General features: G+C 38.7%; 1 protein-coding gene across 5 annotated transcripts in view; it reads left to right on the forward strand.

Annotated features, from left to right (window-relative positions):
* Positions 1 to 24,612, forward strand: part of SLC4A7 (solute carrier family 4 member 7) — a 113,982-nt gene that overhangs the window by 25,949 nt on the left and 63,421 nt on the right. For all 5 annotated transcript variants that reach the window (XM_049870944.1, XM_049870942.1, XM_049870943.1 and 2 more), the window contains exon 2: positions 22,080 to 22,161. In XM_049870944.1, coding sequence (XP_049726901.1) covers positions 22,080 to 22,161 — 82 coding nt within the window. The remainder of the gene's footprint in view (positions 1 to 22,079; positions 22,162 to 24,612) is intronic.

The raw sequence follows: 24,612 nt of genomic DNA on the forward strand, positions 1-24,612 counted from the left end.
GAAGCTTAGAAGTGTTAGTTGTATTTGAAAGCTGTGGCGTGTCTGCCGCCTGGTATCTACAGTCTTATGTAGAAAGTGGAATGTTAAAACAAGGTTTTTTTCTTCAGTTTGCTCTGTTATTTCTGTTCTAAATTTCTCATTTTGTTATTTCTTCTGTGTATCTCATTAGTGAATCCTACAGAATTGTCTGGTAGTAAGACTTTGTGTGATGGAGATATTAAATAGAAAATACCATTTATTTGCTTTGTTGGATCCCTGGGGATACAGTGGTTAAGTGCTCAGCTGCTAACCAAAAGGTTGGTAGTTCGAATCCACCAGCCGCTCCTTGGAAGCCCAACGGGGCCATTCTACTCTGTCCTGTAGGATTGCTATGAGGCAGAATTGATGGCAATAGGTTTCTTTTGTTTATTTGCTTTGTTAAAATATAGACTTTGATGGTACCTGGAAAAAAGTCTCTCCAAGTAGCATATTTTAAGTTTAATTTAGATTGCATTTTATATAAATTTGGTAAACATTAGATTTTATTCATTCCTTTTCATTTGAAATTTTGTTTCAATCAACTACTTGGAAGAAAATTTTTTTTCTTAGATTTCATCATACATAGCTAGAGGGCAGGAAAAGTGTGGAATGAGAAAGACTGGGTTTGAATCTTAAACCCACTGCTTACTAGCTCTGTGACTTTGAGTAAGGGGTTTAGTTACTCAGATTCAGTCAGAGGGGATTAAATGAATATTTGCAGGTTAAATGTGCTATATGTAAATGTATGGTGGTCCGTAGCATATTTCCTGGCGTCATAATAGATGCTCAATACATATTACCTTCTAGAAACCCAGAATATCAAAATAATGTTTCTTAATCTTGATTCTTTTCCCCATACACGTTAACATACTCATTGAACAAACATTACAGAGAAAAGGAATATATAATTCACCAGTTATTGGTTGTTGTTTGGTGCTGTTGAGTTGATTCTGACTCATAGCGACCCCAAGTGACAGACTAGAACTGCACCATAGGGTTTTCTAGGTTGTAATCCTTACGGGAGCAGATCACAAGGTCTTCCATGGAGCTGCTGGATTGGTTCATACTGCCAGTCTTTTGGTTAGCAGCTTAATCACTGGGCCACCAGGGCTCCTGTAATTCACTTAAAAAATACAGCTCTTCAATTCTTAAACTTTATTCTTCACAATACTTCTCAAAGTATAATCTGTGGATGCCTGGGAGTCCCTAGGATCCTTTCAGGAGGTCTCAACTATTCTCCTAATCATACTAAGGCATTATATGCCTTTTCACCGATGGTGCAGATGCAACGGGGTGGGTAAAGCTGCCGATGCCTCAGCACCAATCCTGGTAGAGGCACGAAACGGTATTTTCTTCTTCACCACCGTGTGCTCTCAGTTTAGAAAACAGAGCAGTTTTTCATTTAAGGCTGTCCTTGTTGAGTCTGTAGTACCCGTTTTATTAAACCAGAGCCCTTGCATACATGCCACTCTGACGTCCTGAATGACAACATGGGATGTACGCACAAAAACACCTTTGCCACATACCGAAGCGCAGTGGTTGTCTGGAGGAAAAGCCCTCGTGTGATTGCTTGAGCTGTGAGCTCAACTAAGAGCTTCACGTGAAAGAATGACTGACAAATTATAGTTGTTCAGACTTGGGTATTTGGCAGATATTGTCTCAAAAATAAATGAAGTAAGCTTGTCACTTTAAGAAAAACCACTGAAAGTGTTTGTTACAAATGGCAGTGACTGGCTTTCATCCCCAGATTAGAATTTTGAAAAACTTTTTTTGTACCTGGCAGCCTGCGCTTGACAGTTTCTTAATATTTGGTCTTACCTGATGAGATTCTTGGTAGTATTAACAAATGTGTGTTTGACATTGTGCAGTGAAGTGTGATGTTTGGAAAATCTCTAATAATAAGTGAACGCCTGTCTTTCAAATGTCCGAGTGCATGGTAAACCAATGGGTTTCAATATAAAATGTACAGTGTCCATTTAAAATGGTTTCAGACTCTATGTTGCAACTGACCTTTAAGAAATGACCACTGTTTGGATTTGGTGAAGTATCAAATTACCCGAAAAGGGTATTAACACACTGCTCCCTTCCCTGATGTGAAGCTGGATTTCCTTCCTAACCTTCAACCAAATAGCAAATCTCATCAAATTGAATGCAGTGGATAGAAGACTCTAGTTGTCTCCTATTAAGTATTAAAGAGATTTGCAGAAATGTAAAACAGAGCCACTGTTCTCACTGAAATTTGTTTTGCTTTGAAAATAGTCACTCATTAAAATGTTTGTGTTAACATTTAATGGCTTTATTAATTTTTAAAAGATTAATAAATATTTTGAAGTCCTCTCAATTTTAATTCCATACGGTAAATGTAAATAGATAAAACAAAGGCCCTTTGAGATCTTCAGTAACTTTTGCATGTAAAGGGGCCCTGAGTCGAAAAGTTAAAGAGCCGATGCTTATTTCTTTCTTCCCTTTTAGCTCTCATCCATATGAATACTTAATTTTTGTTTGGTTTACGATGGTGGTTATAAGTCATGATTTATTAATTCTGTTGATTAATATAGCTACAAGTAAAAAAAATCATAAATACAATAATGTTAAAGAAACAAACAAAAAAACTAAACCTGTTGCTGTCGAGTGGATTCTGACTCACAGTGACCCGATAGGACAGAGCAGAACTGCCCCATAGGGTTTCCAAGGAGTGCCTAGTGGATTCGAACTGCCGACCTTTTGGGTAGCAGCCGTAGCACTTAATCACTACACCACCGGGGTTAAAGAGGCAAAGCTGTTTTCAGATGAAAGCATTTCTGAACCTTTCCTAATTGTAAGTAAAAGGACCAGATTTAACTGGCTGTATTGAAAATTTATTTTCTGAAGTATATACACCCTCACACATCCATCCCCATTTATCCTTAGAGTATGCTATCTTTTGAACTAATGTTGCAGAAAGATTTAAAATCGAAATCTGGTTACCAAATTCCTCTTTTGGTATTTTTAAGTTATAATTCAATACATATATTACTTTCCAAATCTGTTATGCCGTGTGAACCTGTATATGTGGTCGTTATTAGCTTGGAAGATTAGGTGACTTAGAACCCGGTGATTGGCCGTTCCGTAGGAGCAACTTAGAAGAGGTTATCTCTGCAAAGCACAGTGACCTAAATCAGCAATGTGCTCCCTGTCCCGGGAATCCTCAGGAGACTTAGCTGCGTTACGTTATCAGAAACAAGGCATTTGTGTGTTACCATGGAAAGATTTCGCCTGCCGAAGAAATCACCCGTACGTATGTAGTTAATGATCTTGTGTCTTATTTTAAAACAAGTTTGTATCTTTCCAAGGTTAGTAGTGAGGTTTGAGGAAATGCCAGGCTTATTAGAGCCGCCTTAGAATAGTATCATCCTCCGTGTCCTTGGTGGTGCAAGTCGTTTGCTGAAAAGAGCAAGTCCTTGCGTAAAGTTACAAATGTTTGCAGCATCTTTATTGATCTGTGAAATTAGTTCTTCCAGTACTTGAACAAGAGTTTAAAAAATTGTTTTCAGCTAAGATAATTAGGAAAGAAATCACTTCATCTTAATGGCTAAGTATGTTTTGAAGCTGAAGTATTTGATACCTGTGAAATCACTCTATGTGGTTAATAATCATAATTAATGGGAGGTATTACTCTTGGACTGTAGACATATGTTTTATTTATGTCATGGGAAAATTAATTTGTGGTGGGGACCTTCTGATGCTGTTTTAATAGTGGATTTTGTAAACCTCAGGCTGTCAGAAAGATTATTAGACTAGATTTATGAATATATTGTTTAACATTGGATTCTTGTAACACTTTTTCTGATACTTTGTCATTGGCATGTAAGTCTTATTTTTGATCACCTGACCAAGAAAATGTAAATTGTGAGTTTTGCCTTTTTAGGCAGGATGAATGACAATGAGAGGCATTAGTAAAATGTGGTGTGTAGTTATAAAATCTGTTTCTGACAAAACGAGATTTATTTGATTTTGCTGGGAATTTCCATTGGCAGAATGAATTCTTATTTTATCATGTGTTGATGTCGAGCTTTTTTGTTTATGAACTAATTTACTAAATTTCAAAATACTGAGTACCTATTTGTGTTTGAGCTTTAATTGTATTTATAAGGAGTCTTTAAATGGATCCATTATAAATCGTTAGCGGTAGGGTGTCTTGGTCTTTGAGACATACTCCAGGGTCCACTAACATTTCATTAGAGAGCTTATTGAAGCACCGAGCTGGTTGCTGGGGATGCAGTGGTGAGCAAAACAGACATGGCTCCTCCTGTTTGGGAGCTTACTGTTCAGCCTGCGGGACAGTTAAGCAAGTAGTTACATAAATATGTAATTACAGGTTTCGGTAAATGCTATAAAGGAAGTAGTATTACATGTTCTCAGCATGTCTCATGGCAGCTTTGATCTGTAGTCTGGTGGGTAAAGAGTATAGAACTGGGACTCTAGTGACCTGGCTGTTAATTTTAGTTCTTTTGCCAACTAACAGCGTGATTTAAACAAGTCCTTTAGGCTGTGTGTTTATCTTTTTTTTTTTAATCTGTAAAATGGGAAAAGTGAACTGGAAAAGTGGCCCACTCCGTATCTATGAGTGAGCGAATTCTCGTTTATTCATTAGTAATGGAAAAGATAATTCATTTACCTTTGGATTTATTGTCTTAGCTGTAAATTAATTGATAAGCTGGGCACTTGGTAACTCTACAGTTTCTCGTTCACTGACCTATCCCCAGGACCTGGTATAGTGCTCAGCCCATACTATACACTCAGTAAATAGTTGTCGAATGAATGGACGAATTACTTAATTCCTATTCCGCAAAGGAAATGAGAGTTCTTTCATGGTCCAAGGATTCATGGCAAATGGGTATTTTCCAGGGGAAGAATAGGTGAACAGACTGTGTCGCTGAGGGATTTCCTGGCTCTCTTTTGTCGGTTTTTTAGTGGAAAAATGCAGTGGAACACACAAATACCCAACTAATGCTGATTGAAGATGGCAGATCTTGGCAGAACAACCCTCTGGAACTTCTTTTGCGGAAAAACACCTTCAGCATCTTTGTTTTTGGCCACCCTTCCCCAGGTTTTTTTTTATGTGTTTTAATTGTTAATACAGTTAAAGCCATAGTTATCAAAACAATCAGTTACAGAAATTGACTTTTTAAATTCTCAATTCGTTTAATAAATTTTTCATAGTTGATAACCTGAAAATGAGGGAGCCCTATGTATTTTTTCGTGTGTGTACTGAATTTGGACCTGGAACGAATGCATCTCCTCATAGAAATAGCGTAATAAATGTGTGTGATTTACGACTTCTGGTAGAGCCTTGAGGAGACTTTCCATTTCTCCATGACTTTTGTGCTTTGTAGTGAAGCATCAGACAATAAACCATGTCACTGAGCTGCATCCCCCGTGTTGCTGGGAGGCCAGGACTTGCCAGCTTTTATGCTTCACATGTCTTTGAGTTCTCTTGCTCTCAGTTTCTTGGATTTGTTCCCTTTTTCCTTTTTTTCCACTTCGGAGCTTTCTTCAAACTCAGATTATCTTTACCTTCAACCACGGTGTTTGGAGAAAAAAAAAAAATGAAGCTTTTTGTTCCCATTTCTGAATCTATCCAGTTTCCACTCTCTGTCTGGTGACAAAGCATTATTCCCAAGGCTTTACAATCTTTTCCATAGAAATCACTGGATTTCCAGGGTTACAGGTTTGCAGTGTAACTTGTTCATATGCCTTTCCTGTATTTTCTTTAGGACCTGTTCTGTTCTGCTCATTTCATAATAGTGAATCAAGCAGAAAATGCCAAATGAGCCCTTCAGGAACTGCATACCATCTTTTGGCTTTTCATTTCATAAAACAGCAGTCTTTGATGGCTTTGTCCTTTAACTGGAGTAGAAGAGATTATTTAATTTAACTTAGTCCTAAGCTTTTTGCCCATGCTTTTAAAGTTTTCTAATATTTAAGTCCAACCCGTGGTAGTGGGTAGGGATAGGTTTTGGGTCATTTGGAGGAAAATTGTATTTTGGGGGACATTGTCATTTAAATGTACAGATAATTCCTAACTTAGGACGTATTGGAGTTACGAGGAACCGGATTTATGACCATCCTTTTTATTTTTGTACATCTTAGTAATATGTTGCAGCATAATTTGATGTTATCATCCTTTGATGTTCACTCGCAGACGTTGAATTTTAAGATTTACTGTTCAAAACTGCTGGATTTAAAAGACAGTGATAATAAAAGGCAAAAATAATGAAAACTAAAAAAAAAAAAAAAGTATTTGGCTTATGTCAGAACCAACTTAACACAGAGTAGTTGGAATAGAAGAATCCTGTCATAAGTCCAGGACTACCTGTACTTTGATAGATTGCTCCAGGCACCGTGGGGAAAAAGTTCTCACATATAAATCGATTTTTGGAACATGAATTATAGGTTTAGGTTTGCCTGTGTTACAATGAAAGTATATATATTAACTTTTTTGTGTGTGTGTGAACTGGAGAAAACATTTCATTTTCTGAAGGATTAAAGCGATGTTATTGAAGTGAGAGCGTTCCCTGGGAGGACCACTAAAGCAATGAAGGGCATGAAGCAGTCTCTTTTGAAGAGCAATTTTAAAATGTAGCATTTATGTCTTCAACTTAATTTGTTTAATTCAAGGACATGGTCTCAACCTCTGGCGTGCACCAGAATCACAGAGAGGTTTAAAAGTACAGGTGCTGGGACTCCCCCACTGAATCAGCCTCTAGCACAGGACAAAGGAATCTGAATTTTACAGAGCTTTTTTTCTCCAGGAGAGTCTGGGTTTGTAATATATCATAAAATCTCAAAATTCCGTTTTTAAATCAACACAAGAGTTAGTTGCAGCAATCTTGGCATTTCGTCCCTCGATGTTTATGCATGCGTCTCCTAAGAGTAATTCTCCTTTAAAGCCATAATACTATTTTGGGATACATTTTAGATCTTAATCTTTTTCTTAATTAGGGTTAACATTAATTACCGTGTTCCTGTCTACTGCCAGAGGTCATCATTGTTGCTATTTTCTTGTATATCTTTCCAGTGCTTCATTATACAAACTCATACATTCCTATTCTGGGGAGTTATTTAAATAAAAGGTAGTGTACTGTATATGTGTTTCTGTACCTTATATGTATTTCATTTTAAAATAGATCTTAGATGTTTTCCATGCCAGTACATAGAGTGTCCTCAATATCTTCAGCAGCTTGGTGTTCCATTGTGTGCATGGGCTATAGTTTATTTAGCCAGCCCCCCTGTTGAAGGAACCTTGGGTCACGTCCAGGAGCCCTGGTGGAGCAGTGATTAAAGCGCTTGGTCGCTAAGGAAAAGTTCAGTGATTTTGACCCCACCAGGCACTCTGTGGGAGAAGAATATGGCAGCCTACTTTGGTAAAAATTTCAGCCTTGGAAACCCCATGGGGCTGCTCTACCCTGTCCTATAGGGTCTCAGTAAGTCGAAATCAGCTTGACAGCAGTGGGGTTGGTTTTTTAATTTTGGGGTTGTTTCTAGTCTTAGTACACGTAGTGCAGCAGTACATAACCTTGTACATGTGCCGTTTCATATGCAGAGAATTTAAGCTTGATGGTCTTAAATGGGTGGTTCTTCAGTCTGTTGTCTAGAACAATTTAGTCTCAATAGTTACCTTTTTTTAAGGAAATATTTGAAGCCAAGGCTAAATAATTTCCTTAATGTTAGAGTGAGTCAGTCCTGTGTTGGTGTAATTTGGATACCTTTTTATTCTTTTGTGTATTTGAGTTTTCCCAGCACCATGCCTGTATTTCATCTTAGCTGGACTTTAAAAGCAGTGGCCTTGTGTGACTTATTCATCTGAGGCGAACCACGAAAACATCTTGATGTCAGGGGTTGCTCTTTGCTATTGCTATTTTTAGTTTCTCACTATATTCTTGGAAGTAGAAAATGAGAGAGTCATTCGTAGATGCAAATTTAAAAATAACTGACATACTAACAGCCTGAAATTTGAATTCGTTCTTTTCTTTAATTACTAAAAATACACATTTGTTTTAACAAAAATTAAACGCTACCGGACTGCCCATCTTTGTTATTCCCCAGTACTTCTCTAATCATCAGAATGAGACGGTGTTAGCGACTGGATGTTTAGCCTTCCAAACATTTAATATATACATTGTTGTTTATATGGTTTGAAAAAAGTTGAACACAAAATCATACCTTACATAGTGTATTCACTTACTCTATGTTAAGGAATATGGCTTCAAGTGTTACCCTAAAATGATAGGCTTTAAAATACAGTATATGTTTCAAAAAATGTATTGCCCCCTTGAAACACCATATGGTTTCATTCTAAGAGATTTTCAATATGTAACCATACGTACTCTGTATATTTGATAATCAAATTGAATTGCTTGTTATATGGCCAATTTGTGTGGCCCTCTTAATATTTGCATTTATCAAAGACTCTAACTTCCTGATTCATGTTCCAGAGTTGTCGAAAAGCTAAGTAATGATCTTAAGGCAAAGGAGAAAATACGCAAGCTTTCTTCTTGTTTTTACAGTACTCAGCACTCCAATCAGTCGCCATAGGCTCCGTTCTGACTTGTGACAAACCCGTGTGTCAGAGTGTAACTGCGCTCCATACCGTCTCTCCAGTGGCTTGTGACCTTTCTAGGGCTGGAAATTTTGGGGGCTTTGAAAATTTTAAATTCAGTTTGTTATATAAGTTCCACATGGAAACATTCTCGTTGAAAACCCAAACAATGACTATAAAATAATATGTGAACTTGGCTTTTATTCCTCTTTTGAGAAATAAGCAGTGCATACAATTTGACACAGACCTTATCAGACCGTTTGCTTTGCTTTTACCTATAAATCGATACAAATGGAAATGGACTTTAAGAAATAAAATTTTTTTTTGTATGAGTATTTTTGACATAAGTGTGTTAATTTATGTTTTACTTCTCTAAAACTTGCTTTTTTCTCTAAACAGCGTATCTTGGAGATCTTTTCTTTGCAGTACATTTAGATTTACTTTATTTTTTGGACTTTTTTTGAGAGCCTCTCGCAGTTATTTCTTAGTATCAGATCACCTTCTCACTATTTTTGTTTCACTTTTTCATTACTATGAACAATGCCTCAATGCAAATGAAGGTTCAGAGAAGTTAAATGACTCGCTGAAGGCATCACAAAGACTGTCCCCTGGGAGCAGGCTGGGTAGACTTAGGCTGTGTTGATGGTCATCCTTTCGTACATGCTGCTGTTGGCTGTGTTGGAGTATTTTTCTATGACAGATGTTTAGGGCTTAAAGGGTATGTGTATTTTAAGTAAATATTGTGGTATTCCCCAACTGTAGTTATTTTTTGAGTATTCGCTGGTGGGTGTTACTTGTTAGTACATCCAAACATGTAAGAATGCATGCAAATGAAAGGTTTATTTTGTCCTCATCTTTGTTGTTCAGGGAGGAGAGCTAAGTGCATTGTTCTGTTTGCTATCCTGGCAATCTTTGTTGTTTAGGGAGGAGAGCTAAGTGCATTGTTCTGTTTGCTATCCTGGCAATCGTGCAGTCTAAATGAAGGTTTGAAATGGGAGCAGTTAATCCCTTTTAGAACAGACAGTATGCCACCTCTTGGGATGCAAATTCTGTCTTTCATTTAGGAAAGAACTTGTCCTTTGTACCTGTGCATGCCCAGGTAGTGAGTCACATGAAATCACTGGAAGAAAGCTAAAGGTTTTAGAGTATGACATGGTTAACTGATGGTAATTACTCATTCTTACGCTTTTAAAATTTTGTTTCCTGGTTTAGTCTTCCCTCATCACTAAGGGAATGTGCATATTAAGAGCAATGTCATTACCCATACATACTGTTGGCTAGGTGACACTGTCTCATGATCTACACAGCCTGCTCCCACTCTTTGAGGTAGAGGGCCTACCAAGTCATTTAACTTCTCTGAGTTTCCTGTGTGAAAATGAACACCAGTTAGCCAGTCAAGTATTTTTGCTATTCAAATCTGTTTAATTCTACAGTTTGAATATCTGTACTTCAGAAAGTAAGTTTAGATATCAAGAGATAAGCATTTTCTTAATATTTTGTGTCCAGTTCTGAGTTTTGGGTACTAAGACATTTTTTTGAAAATTGAATCCAGTCTATTCAGTCCCTGAGTTTAGGTAATGAGAATTTGGACACTGAAAGTTTAGATAGTAAGGGACAATTGTATGGGAATTTAGTTTGTACACACTGAAAAAAGCTATACACAAAAGAAATGTGATGTTTTATATCAAAAGCTAGAGGAGACCTCAAAAGATCATTTTATCCAACCTCCTGTTTGACCCTTTCTGAGATGAGCTGGTCTCCCAGTTTGTTTGAACACTGAAAGTGGTAGGAAGCTAACTAACTGTGTGTCATCCTGGTTATTCAAGTGCTAGAGGAGATGCTGGGCAGTAAGAAAATAAGAGCAGTAGAAAGTTTGTTTTCTTGGGGAATTTGAAAAACACCACGTGATTGGATAGATAAAAAAGTCACCTCATTCAGCAAAATGGTGTCTAGTGGAGTATTGTAAGTGTGGTTGTAATCATTACTGATTTAATTATTATTTTAATATTTAATTCTCTCCAGCAGTCACTCTCGCCCACATCCTAGCTCTCAGGACTCTGACTTTGATTTCCATGCCTCTCTTCTGGCTTTCACTCTACCTGTCTAATCATTCTTTTTTTCCTAGTTCACGTTTGCCTCAGCCCTGAACGTTACTAGTTGTTTTTTCCCCCAGTCTCTCTTCTCCTTGCTTTATTTGCTTCCTTGGTTATACCATCCAGTGTTACTGATTTAATGACCATTTGTAGTCTCACAATACTTAAATATGCGTTTACACAGGCTCTGGTTTATTCTTATTTAACCACATTATGCTCTCTATTTATTTAACTGGTCGTGGTGCCAAGTTGGATCGTTCCAAGAGCATTCATCGATAGCCTAGCTTGTTACTAGTCAAATTCATTTTTCAGGAACTTAAGTACATATGAATCCAGTTGATAGGTTCAGATGACATGGAAAGCTTTTCAGTATTATACATCTGTTTTTTTCTTTCTTTCATTGTTGGCCACTCTGCAGTTTTTTATATGAATCTTTTCCCACAAATGATAGAACTACGGTTGTTTTACCAACACAGATATCTGTATCATTCAAGCAGACCGCCCTCCTTTTATTCGTCTGCATGTGAGAATGTTTTCGAAAGTATCAGTTGTATCAGTCACTCACCTTGTGTTTAGACATGCTGTGAGGTGCGCCTTTAATTTTCCCATTTGAATAGAAAACGTTGCTTAAGCTGAGAACTAAAACTCAGCTGTGAATTAGTGTTCTACTACCTGAAGAGTTTTTCTGAAGAAATACAGTTAATGTTATCACTTTAAACTGTGACTGTTTTGCCTAATTTGCTTATGAAAATGATCAGTTGTTTTTTTTAAAACAAGCAAGGTGTATAGATTTGTATCCCGAGGAATTATAACATTACTGTTCCGATGTTCCCCCTTTCCTGTGTTTTTTTCTGTTTCTGAATTTGTGAAAAATCTTTTAATAATGTTTATCCTAATTGCAAACATGCATAGATAAGGAAAATAAAAAAGTTGGGTAATTAGATTTAAATTAAAGCACAAAGAAAAGTTTCCTGCTTCTTAGTGCTTATTAGAATAAAAATATAATGCTTTATTGTACTTGATGTCTTTTTGAGAGAGCAGTCAGATGGGCAGATGACTCACTGACGTGTGAACTTGTTGCTTTTTAATGGCTGCCATGAAATAGGAAAGTTGGTTGATACATTTGAGTGGAGTCCCTGGGTCGCATGGATGGCTTAGCACTAGACTACTAGTTGAAAGGTTGTGATTCAAACCCACCCAGAGGCACCTCGGAAGACAGACCTGGCCGGCGCTCTGCTTCCAAAAGGTCACACCTTGAAAACCCTATGGAGCAGTTCTGCTCTGCACCTACCACGTCACCGTCACCGTGAGTCAGAATCAACTCCACGGGAACTAACAACAGTGTGTGAGGGGATGGAGGTTTTACTCTGTGGGGAAAGGTGATGTTACATAGAAATAGCAGGAATAAAAGGCACTGATGCTAAGAGAGGAAACTCCGGTGGTGTAGTGGTTAAGTGCTACGGCTGCTAACCAAAAGGTCGGCAGTTTGAATCCACCAGGCCCTCCTTGGGAACTATGGGGCAGTTCCACTCTGTCCTATAGGGTTGCAATATAGTCGGAGTCGACCGGACAGCAGTTTTTTTTTTTTTTTTTTAATGTTAAAAGAATTTTAATGAAGTTGATTATTGGTTTTTTTTTTTTGGCATTGTGATGAAAGATTGATTACTGTGGGAAGATATAAAGAAAAGTATATAATTACCTTTTAAATATCTACCTAAATATTTTCAATAGAATATGTTATTGAAAGTAGTCTTCAATTCAGTTTTTAAAACTTTAGGTTTCTCTAGAAAGGTGGTTTTATTTTTTTAGCAGAAAATTAGGGATTGATGTGTTTTTCTTAGAACTTCCTGTTGCTAGGTCAGATATGACTGTGATTACCATCACACTTAAGAGCTTTGCTGATGGGGGGTTTCTGGGCCACTGTGTCCTTAGGCCGCTGACCCGTGCCCTTGTGATGGATTCCCACTGTGTCCTTAGGCCGCTGACCCGTGCCCTTGTGATGGATTTCCACTTTGTCCTTAGGCCGCTGACCCGTGCCCTTGTGATGGATTCCCACTGTGTCCTTAGGCCGCTGACCCGTGCCCTTGTGATGGATTTCCACTTTGTCCTTAGGCCGCTGACCTGTGCCCTTGTGATGGATTCCCACTTTGTCCTTAGGCCGCTGACCTGTGCCCTTGTGATGGATTCCCACTGTGTCCTTAGGCCGCTGACCGTGCCCTTGTGATGGATTCCCACTGTGTCCTTAGGCCGCTGACCCGTGCCCTTGTGATGGATTCCCACTTTGTCCTTAGGCCGCTGACCCGTGCCCTTGTGATGGATTCCCACTTTGTCCTTAGGCCGCTGACCCGTGCCCTTGTGATGGATTCCGTAAGGGAGAAGGCCATTGCCTAGGGCTTAACTGGTAATTGTACAAATGCAGCTTCTAGCTAGTTAATTTTGAGAGTTGCTGAGGGGCCGATGGGTAATTACATCATTTTTCAAAATCTCTGGTAGTCATGAAATATTTACTCACATCTTTAATAGTTATTTTTGTTACTGTTTTCCATAGTCACCTGATTCCTCGGATTTTCATGTTTGGGGACATGTTTCGGCTTGAATAACATCAATTTATGATTAGTAATTCTTTATCTTTGGTGCTAATGGCTTGCTTCTGACTTTAGTCCTCCCTGATAGTATTATTTCTTTGGATTCTTACGAATACAACTTTAATGAAGTTACTAGACTTCAGTCAAAAGTAGCAGTTCTAATTTTAGATTATGCTTAAGGAAAAAAAAAAAAAAACCTTTTCCTTATTTATAGTAACCAGTTGCCGTGAGTTGACTCCAACTCACGATGACCCCATGTGTGTCAGCGTAGGACTGTGCTTCATAGGATTTTCAGTGGCTGCTTTTTTTCAGAAGCAGATGGCCAGGCCCTTCTGCCAAGGTGCCTCTGGGTGGACTCGAACCTCCGAACTTTTGGTTACTAGCCAAGCACATTAAACGTTTGTACCACCCGGAACTCCTCACCCAGGGTCATATAGATTTGGTTAACTTAATATACTTATTATAAAAATAATTTGTGCCAGCTTTATAATCTACAAATGGATATTTCTCAAATCTGTCCTTTTGGATTAAGTAATTGTAATAGTTTCATTTTAACAAGTACAAAAAAATTTTAGCTCATAACAGATAATTTCTTTCAGATTAGAATGAGGCAACTCCAAATAAAATATTTGGTGTTTTTATATTTTACTTATTTTTGTTTCTTTTTGAATCAGGATTTTATAATACGGATCATCCTTGTGAACCTTATTGCTCATTACATTATAAATGTAGAAATGTGAGTCTGTTGACAGATTTCCTGTTTTTTAACTTTATTTTACAGTTAAGAAAAGCTACAGAAATAGTACAGAGACTTCCCACACATGCATCGCTGAGCTCGCCCTGATGTTAGCATTGTGCATAACTATGGTAAAATGAACAAAACCAGAAAGGTAACATTGCTGCAGTATTATTAACTAAACCACGGACTTAATTTCCCATTTCTCCACTGGTGGTCATTTTTCAGTTCCGGGATCTCCCAGAGGACTTAATGGTTATTTCTCCCTTGTCTCCTCCAGCCGTATGGCTCCTCAGTCTTTCCTCGTCTTGGCACTTTTCAGTAGTACTGATCAGTTATTTTATGCCAAGTCTGTCGGTTCGGCTTTGACGGATGTTTTCTGAGGTTTGGAACAAGGTTGTGCATTCTGTATAAGACTACCACCCGGATGGTGACGGATCCTTCTCCGTGCATCTTGTCAGTCAAGAGGTTTGTGATGTCACACGACCTGATCAGGTGGTTGGAGTGGTGTCTCCCAGGTTTTCCTGCTGTGAAGTTACTGTCACCCTTTGTCGTCGGTATCTTGGTTGAGATGGTCTGAAACCTGCATGTCCTGTTTCTCAAACTTTTGCCCACTGATTTTAGCATTCTTTTTTTCTTAAGAGACATGGCTGTGTTTTATTTTAGCTAGATATTACAAGGGTTGACCTCAAGTAATTTACTTACCTGAGATTAACAAGGAATGCTTCTTAATGTATACTAAACAGATTATTAGCTCTTTCACTTTTTTTTAAGGATTGATTTTTCTCCACCTAGTCTACTGTAGGAGCCCTGGTAGCACAGTGGTTAAGAGCTCAGCTGCTAACCAAAAAGTTCAGTGTCTTGAATCCACCAGCTACTCCTTGGAAACCCTCTGGGGCAGTTCTCCTCTGTCCTATAGGGTCACAATGAGTCGGAATTGACTTGATGGCAACAGGTTTTTTTTTTTTAAGTCTAGTATCACATCACTCTGATTTTAGGATCCATTGCTGAGTTTCTGCCGTTTGGTCATGAGTTTATGTATTGTTTTTATATTTATGTCTAGTTGTGAAGCTGGTGCTTTGTCTATTTGAAATGTGATAGATATGCCAGCTTAACCCTTTCATACCTGAGAAGAATAATTTTTCCCACATGATGTCTGGGGGTGGGAGAAAAAATTGTCATGGTCACCTGGAGCTTTGGGTAAGTTGAGTCCCATTTCACTTATGTTGAACTTAAAAAGACTCAAAAGAGCTGAGTAAAATGCCCGTGAGTCTGATAATGTGAAGGGTTAGGCTTATTGTCAAGGAGTTTTAAACCTAGAAAGGACCTTAACCCAACCCACTACTTCATAGCTGGGGATTTAGACCAAGATATATAAAGAGATGTGTCCAGTTAGTAAAATGATGACTGCGTGGGCTCGCACTCAGGGCTCTGTTCTTTCCGTATAACTTTTTAAGCCTGGTTAACATGCTCGACTGCCAACTGAAAGGTTGGAGGTTTGAGTGCACCCAGAGGTGCCTTGGAGGTAAGGCCTGGTGATCTACTTCCCAAAAATCAGCCATTGAAAACCCCACAGAGCACAGTTCTACTCTGACACACATGGGGTCGCCGTGAGTCAGAATTAACTCGATGGTAATTTTTTTTTTTTTAGATCTGGCATGTTTTTCCCTCCTCTTAGTCGTCGTTTACGCTCCGTTTTCGAGCGTACGCAAAGTTCCTGACATTCTCTGTGGTTGACTGGAGAGACGTCACCTTCTTTTATGTAAGGGTAGCATGGTAGACTTGGAAGTATCTTCTCTGATGCTAGAAGTAGAAGAGTGTGACTGATATCCTGGCCTACCTGTGTCTCTTTCCCACCCACCTGCTGTTCCACTGGCATAAAGCCCTGAACTGCCACCCTAGGACTTCTCCCATTCAGGGCAGGGGAGGATGTGTTTTCGATAATACAGAGTTGGAACTTGAAGCACTTGTTTCATTGTTTTTTTAACTGATTCAATGTGGTTAAATATCAATATAGTGTATTTTAGACTACCCTTTCCTTCTGTGCTCTATAATTTTTCGCATTGTTTTCCTTGTCTTGTTAATTTTTTTCTATTTTGTATCCTGTTTTTATTATTTTATTGAAGACTTTTGGAGGGATAACTTTTTTTTATTATATTAAGGCATTCTAATGCTGTCGTATGAAAAGACATGTTTCAAACAACCTGCATTAAATTGTATTTAATACAATTAAAGGGAATTTTTTAACCTGTTTTTAATCAGAAACCGAAACTGTGTCATTTTTTAAAGCTCAGTACCAAGGGAAGGGTTGTTCTATTCAGATGATACTGCATATATTAGTCTACAAATTGGATATTTTAAGTTGAATAGTTCCTAAAATTTTCATATATTATAGTGATTTTTTATACCAACTCGGAAACCCTGGTGGTGTAGTGGTTAAGTGCTACAGCTGCTAACCAAAAAGGTCAGCAGTTTGAATCCACCAGGCACTCCTTGGAAACTCTGTGGGGCAGTTCTACTCTGTCCTGTAGGGTTGCTGTGAGTCAGAATCAACTCAATGGCAGTGGGATTTTGGACATACCAACTCATCTAAGTATATTTTTTTCACATGTTATAATGAATACCACCCTAACTAAATACAAATGAAAGTCTGTACCATTCTCAGAGACTGTAAGAGCAAGACAGCTTGCCTTTCAAAGTTAGAGTTAAGGAGCTTATAAGAAGTCATTGAGCTCAGCTCTCACTTTTTTTTACATAAGGAAACAAGTTCAGACAAACTCAGCGACCTGCTCAAGGATGTTGCGAAGTAAGAGACAAGACTTCAACTCTTCGTGCCACTCAAACTGGAATGCCCACCATAACACTGACTGGGACTACTTCCTTCTACCCTGTCTAACCTAAACACATTCAGATTTTTTTGTATTTTAAATGATCACGTTATTACTTAAATATTTAAAGGGTCATATTATTATGATCGTAATACCGATCAAAAACAGTCATATTGCTAAGTGAAAAAAGGCAGTCTAAAACACCTGTGTACTATGATTCCAGCCATTGACATTGTGGACAAAGCACAAGTATAGAGACAGTGAAAAGATCAGTGGTTGCCAGGAGAGGGGAGAGGGAGGAATGGACGGAGCACATTTTTAGGGCAGTTGAAACTTTTCTTTTCTTTTTAACATAATATTGTGTTTTCGGTGAAGGTTTACGTAGCAGCTCAGGCTCGCATTCAACAATTTCTACGCACATTTTTCAGTGGCGTTGGTTACATTCTTCATGATGCATGAACATTGTCAGTATTTCTGTTCTGGTCATTCCTTCTCCGTTAATGTAGTTTCTCTGCCTCCTTATATTCTCATCTTTGTTTTAAAGTAATTGTTGACCGTTTGGTTTCATATAAATGATTTTTTTAAAGAAGCACAGTACATATGGGTGATAACCTTTGTTTTGTGAGTCAATCTGTTATTTACCTAAAAAGTGAATCCAGGGGCTGGTTTTGGTTCAGGGGCTGAAGATTCAATCAGGGCAACAGCCTCCGGGAGTCCTTCAGTCCCAACCAGTCCAGTAAGTCTTTCTTTTTTGGTAGGAATTTTGAGGTTTGTTACATTTTTCTCCCATTTTATCAGGGTCCAGCTGTCGTGCCCTTGATCAGAACAGTTGGTAGTTGTAACTGGGCACCATCTAGTTCTGGTCTCAGAGTAATCAAGGCTGTGGTTTGTGTAGGACTATTAGTCTTGTAGAGTAATTTCTTCTTTGACCCTTTGGTTCCTGCTTTCTCTTTTTCTCCAGACAAGTAGAGACCAATAGTTGTATCTTAGATGGCTGCTCTCAGGCTTTTAGGACCCCAGACACTGCTCACCAGCTTAGGATTTAGCATATAAACTTTCTGACCTGTATTGTGCCAGTTGACTGCGATGTCCAATGAGAGGATGGTCCTAATTCGAGTGAAACTGTTTTGAATAATACCAAAATGTTGGACACATTTTGATGTCGTGCATTTGTCAAAAAACCGCAAGACTCCACAACACAAAGAATGAACCTTGTAAACTATGGACTTTAGTTAGGAATACCGTATCAGTATTGGTTCATCAGTTGTAACAAATATACCACAAGAATACAAGATGTTAACAGTGGGACAGACAGCGCGTAGAGGGGAAGAGGTTATACAGGACTCTCTCTGCTCCCTGCACAATTTTTCTGTAAACCTAAAACTGCTCTAAAAATAAAGTCTACTTAAAAGAAAAAAAAAAGCCCCCAGAACTTAACAGCCGTTTTTACTTGTTTATTTAGTCATACACAAGTCTTAAAAAAAATGCTTGAAGTAATTCGAACACCTGCTTTTCCTGTACTTCAAGCATAGAGTACCGAACCTAAAACAAACAGGCAAGTGGTCTACTCAAGATCTTTAACACTGAAAAAAAAACTTGCAAGTATTCAGAAGACAGAGCTGCTCAGCAAGTGTTCTGAGGGTGTTTGTTAGGGAGAGTACCTGTTGTAGTGCACAGGTACATTGCTCTGCGAAATATTCTGCAGCTCACTTCCATGTCACAAAATGACAACTGTTAAAGGCATTACATAACAGACCCACCTTCCAGGTAGAGTACCATTTACTGAAGATCGACGGAAGCGAGGGCTGTCAGAAAGTCCACCGTTTTCCGCCTTACTGCCACATTTTACTGCCATATTCCTTTACTCGAGGACCTCATAGAATGTCAGATTCCTAGGAAGTACATGAGGCTAAGAGATTCTGCTTGGTTTACATATTTGATGGGAATAATTTAGGCAGGAAAGGCAGCTTCTCAAAGGTTGGATTTATTTTTGCCTTCAAATCTTGACTGCACTTTGCCTACAGAGGTACCAATTAAAGCATAAGGAAGGACCAGACCTTAGAAGAGAACAAATTCCATTATGTCTTTTATTTAGAGTTGTTGTGTCCCTTCTGTTTCAGGAGATCTGTAGTACTTTGCTTCCATCTGAGCCAGAAAATTGTCCCTTTCCTTTTTTTTTTTTTTCCATTGTTGACTAGCTTTATTCTTTTTAAAAGTTATAAAATTTTGTGGTTACTTCAAACATCCAGAAAAATTGCAGTAATAGTACAAAGAACCTGCATGTCCCTCACCCAAATTTACCAATTTTTAACACTTTTGCCACATTTGCTTTTATAAGTATAAAAATCCGTTGTCCTCAAGCCGATTCTGACTCATAGCCACCCTATAGGACAGAGTAGAACTGCCCCCATAGAGTTTCTAAGGAGCACCTGGTGGATTTGAACTGCTGACCTTTTGGTTAGCAGACATATCTCTTAACCACTACGCCACCAGGGTTATTTTTCTGAACTATTTGAGAGTTAGTTGTAGACATGATGCCTCTCTACCTAGAAACACTCCAGTGTGTATTTCGTGAGAACAAGAATATTCACTCATATAACAGTGGTACCATGATCCAAGTCAGGAAGGCGAACATTGATATCGTATCATCATCTAACTTAAAGGCCTTTCTCAGATTTCACCAATGGTCCCATAAAGCCCATTTTAGTATTTTTTCCCCTGGTTCAGAACTCGATCTGGGATCTTGCGTTGCATTTAGGTTTTTTTCTTTAAAGTTTTATTGTGCTAAAATATATATAACAGACAGTTTGCCATTTTAACCATTGTTAAGTGTATAATTCACTGACAGTAGTTACATTCACAGTGTTGTGCAACCATCACTATTTTCAAAACTTTTTCATCACCTCAGAAGCAGACTCTGTACCCATTGACTGATTGCTCTCAATCTGCACCCCGGTCCCCCAGCCCCTGGTGACCTCTTCCTACTTTCTGTCTCTGTCAGTTTGCCTGAAGTAGGTACTTACCTATTTCTTTTTGCCGATCTTTTTGCCTACCCTGACTGCTTTTGAGTGATTGACCCCTTCACCATGCTCCCCGCTCCTTCTCATTTCTGGTCCTCTCGCTGCTTCCCGGGTCCTCCTTTTCCTGGTATCATCGTTTGTTCGATACCTGGACAAAGCATGGTAGTATACGATCTCGCCGAGGTGAATGGCTTGCTGCTGAATGATGTTTCTTACTCTGGGTTCCTCTCTGTACTGCACACACAGCACAGATGCCATGATCCAATTTTTAGCACCATTGAAGCTCTGGTAAACCGAAACCAAACCCGTAGCCATCACGGACTCATAGTGACCCTGTAGGACAGAGTAGAACAGCTCCATAGGGTTTTCAAGGCTGTAATTCTTACAGAAGCAGACTGCCGCATATTTCATCCTTGGAGCAGCTGGTGGGCTCAAACTGCTGGCCTTTTTGGTTAGCAGCCAAGCTTAACCACTGTGCCGCCAAGGCTCCTTGAAGTCCAGATAGGCTGTTTAATATCAGCCAGTTCTCATTCAGAACCCTTGTATGTCCTTTCAAAAGCTTGACTGCCCTCTAAAGATACCTTTTTAAAGAGTAACCTCCGATAATGTCTCCCAGTTGTGGTCTCTGTTGAGCACAGCAGGGTCCTTGTCCACTGTCCCTGCTGATTGTATGCTGCTCTGTAGTTTTCGTCATTTAAAACAGAATGGACTGTCCAGAGGAATCTGGAAGTGGCTAGTGACATTGTCCCGGTCCTCCTTGCCCACCTGGTCCAGGTGCAGCTGTAGGGACTCTGTGTCCGTTTCAGGTGAGGTCTGAGGCCTCGTGCCCTCTGCTGGACACCCAGTAAAGCCTGGAGTGGTGGCCCTATGCCAGGTGTGTGTGCACAGTGAGTGGCAACTGGTTCCAATGCCCTTAGCTAGAGCCCAGGACTAAATTGAAGACTTTTTTGAGGAAAGAGGACTTGTTCATCTTTCTCTGTCCTGTGGCACCGAATCTTGTGCATAGTAAGTTCGTAGTAGTTAACAGTGATTTTAATGCTCCGTTGAAAATTAAGTTAGAAGTTGAGAAGGAAGTTAAGATTTTTTTCCCCTTAAAAATAGCCTATGCGTTATTTTACTTTTAAGCATTTTTTGGTCTTTTTGTTGAAGTGAAATGAATGGAACAGAATTATAAATGTCTATTTTTACAGCTCAAAGCTAGAACCTCCTTAGCTGTTAAATTTTGGCATGTCTTTTCATTTGTAGAAAGGCAAAAGTCCTTATAACTTTAAGTGGCTTTTGGTTAACTGAAGAGTGAAAGCGGTATTGCATGTTACATCTGTAGACTAAAATTTCTGTCATGATTTTCTGTGTGTCCTTTACAGTGTTTAGTGGCGGATGAAGCTTTACACTGACATGCTTGTTGCCAGACCATCCGCTTAACAAGGCTGAGCTTTACAGAACCATGGATTTCTTGTGGCACTTAAGTCTTCACCTTATTGACTACTATTCTAAGTGTAAACTTCATTGACTCATTTTTGAGTATTTATACATTTAAGCATAATCTCATAGAGCTGAGTTACGTGTTTTCCTTTTAATTTGAGGACCTAAGAGTAGAAAACAAGAAAGCAGGTATTCCATATTGACATCTGAGGGTCCCTCCCACTCTGGGCTGTCTTGAATCTCTGATCTGAAGGGTCTTTCTATTGAGAAGGAAGTGAATACATGTGTCAGTTAGTTAGTAATCCTTTAGTATGTTTGAGTGTTTAGAAATACAAATTTCTAAAAATCGTAAGAAATGTAATTAAACTGTTTAGCTTTTTTATGTTCATTGAATTGAATGTGGACATCCAAAGAAAACTTTATTTCCACAAAAACAGCAAAAGGTTGTTTTCTAGGCAAGTACGTTTTCTATTTGGGTTTAGGCCTTCTGTGATTGTTGAGTCATAGTTTTATGGTTTCTGTTTTACCTGAGGAAACCCTGAGGTCATTTTGGTAAGAATCGACGTGGTGGAAGGAGGGACAACGTGAAATTTTAAATGGTCTCTTGTGGATTAAAAAAAAAAAAGGAGGAAGCCTTCTGTATGTCTGTTAAAAAGGACACAATTAGCTGAAGTAAGAACTCAGTTCTGTGAGAGGCAGGGAGTCTGGTATGTTTTCTGGCTATCCTGAGTAAGACACGTAGTAGGGCCTTAGTAAAATTTTATTTGGTGTATGAATGAGAATGATTTTTTTTTAGGGTCCTGATGAAGAAGCTGTTGTGGATCTTGGCAAAACCAGCTCAACTGTGAATACCAAGTTTGAAAAAGAAGAACTAGAAAGTAAGTTTCTTTAGAATAACTTACTACATTTAGCAGGGTAAGTTACTAATGAAAGTTTGTTACTGACCTTTGAGTTTTACATACTATTTGTTAAAATTTGTTGTTGTGAGGTAGAGTGCTCCGTACTTCCCTGAGAACAGTTTGAAGAAGAATACTGCAGACACCCACGTGGCCACATTGTATCTAGAGATAGCACATCGCCAGCACCCCCAGGAATAATCCCCACCACACGTGCCCTTCTGGTTTATTTACTGTTTATTGAGATTATTGGCATAACAGATGTCACAGTCCTTTTCAAACTGGTGGCACCATTACGTAACTTGGAAAATCAGTTAATTCTTTTATTTCCTTATTTCTAGCAGGCTGGGTAATTTGTATTATAAGCAAACTAGAGTACCAGACCAATAAGCCACAGTAATTATTAGCCGTCATCTAAATGTTTATTTCACAGGTCTGTTCAGTCAGCCTTTTGAAATGCTACCATAACCTCACCGTAGAATTGTAGAGCAAATGAGTTACTGCGTACCCTCCACCCAGCTTCTTCCAGTGTTAACATCTAACGTAACCATCGTATGCTTCACTGTCATGAATCCGCCAGGTGCTCCTGGGATACTCTAGGGGCAGTTCTACTCCGTCCTTCAGGGTTGCTATGAGTCAGAATCGACTTGACAGCAAAGGGTTTGGTTTTTATAGTCTGTTGAGTGGTCGTGTTTCCTCAGCACTTCTAACCTCTGGCAGTTTCTGAGTCTTTCTTTGCCTCTCATGACCATGACACTTTTGAAGAGTGGTGGTTAGCTCTTTTGTAGAATGTCTTTCAACTTGGGTTTGTCTCATGTTGTTGCATGAGTATACTGAGGTTATGGCTATTTGGGAAGAATTCCACAGAGGTAATGTACCCCTCGTTGCATCAAATCAGCGGGCACATGATACCAACATGACTTATTAGTGATGTTAGCCATGAAGACTTGGTTAAGGTGGTGTTCAGGGCAAATGTTTTTATAGACTTTTGGTCTTTTTTGCAAACTGTGTCCTTAAAAGTCTTCTGCGAGAGCTATTACCATAAGGGACCGTACATCTGTTGCTTTTAGAAAGGAGATGGAAAGAGACACAGTTAAGATTCTCATTTACATTCTGAGATTAACAAAACTATTATCTTTTGAAACTGATTTTGAACTTCTAGGCCTTTTAGAGCTTGTATAAATAAACTAAGTTACCGGAAAGCTCCTATCAGATCTTGAGTTACAGGAACTAATAAAGTTACATTTTTTAGCAATAATTTTATTAAGTCAGATGTACAGCCATATATTTCATTCTTTGCTTACTGTTTAATGTCAGCCCTCAAATATACGTGACCTAGAACGTGAAGAGAGAGGTGTGTGGCTGTGTTTTCTTACCATCCTTAATTACCCCAGGACCCCAACCTTGCCTACTTTGCACACATCTGTATTTCATTATCAAGTTCGAGGGAGAGATCAAGTTTCTCTCAGAGAGTTTGAGTAACTAGGTGTTTGATGGAGTAAAGTAAGGGGAGGTGAAAAAGGAAAGAAAAAATGGTAATGGAGGGCAGTAAGGGTTATAATAAAAGCAGCAAAATCATTATGGTCCAGGCACTCAATGTTTTGGATTCTGGTACACCTTTACATTTTATCTTGTCATTCGAAACTGTAGACTCATAGAATTTATTTTCATATGGTCCTAATTGGAGTAAAACTTTATAATTCTCAGTGCACAGTGATGAGAAATGGACTTTCGTTTCTGCTTTTCTTGGTGTTCTCAAGGAAATAATTTCACTAAAAGAAAGAGTAAAATTATTGAGTTTTGTTATGTTGTCGTTGTGAGGTGCCGTTGAGGTGGCTCTGACTCATAGTGACAACAGAACAAAACACTGTCTGGTCCTGTGCCACCCTCACAGTTGTTCCTCAGTCCATCTCGTTGAAGGTTGTCTTCTTTTTTGCTGACACTCTACCAAGCATGATGTTCTTCTTGAGAGACTGGTCACTCCTGATAACATGTCCAAAGTACTTGAGACAAAGTCTTGCCATTTTCGCGTCTAAGGAGCATTCTGACTGTACTTCTTCAAAGACAGATTTGTTCGTTCTTCTGGCAGCCCATGGTATGTTCGGTATTCTCTGCCAGTGCCTAATCCGAAGGCATCAGTTCTTATTCATTGTTCAGTTTTTGCATGCACATGAGGTGATCGAAAATACCATGGCTCACATCACTGCACTTTAGTTCTCAAGGCAACATCCTTGCTTTTTAACATTTTGAAGAGATCTTTTGCAGCACGTTTGCCCAATACAATAGGTTGTTTGATTTCTTGACTGCTGCTTCCATGGGCATTGATTTTGGATCCAAGTAAAATGAAAGCCTTGACAACTTCAATCTTTTTTCAGTTTTTCATGATGTTGTAAGGATTTTTGTTTTCTTTATGTTGAAATGTAATCCATACTG

Source organism: Elephas maximus, chromosome 27 (genome assembly GCF_024166365.1).
Source record: "Elephas maximus indicus isolate mEleMax1 chromosome 27, mEleMax1 primary haplotype, whole genome shotgun sequence".
NCBI lineage: Eukaryota > Metazoa > Chordata > Mammalia > Proboscidea > Elephantidae > Elephas > Elephas maximus.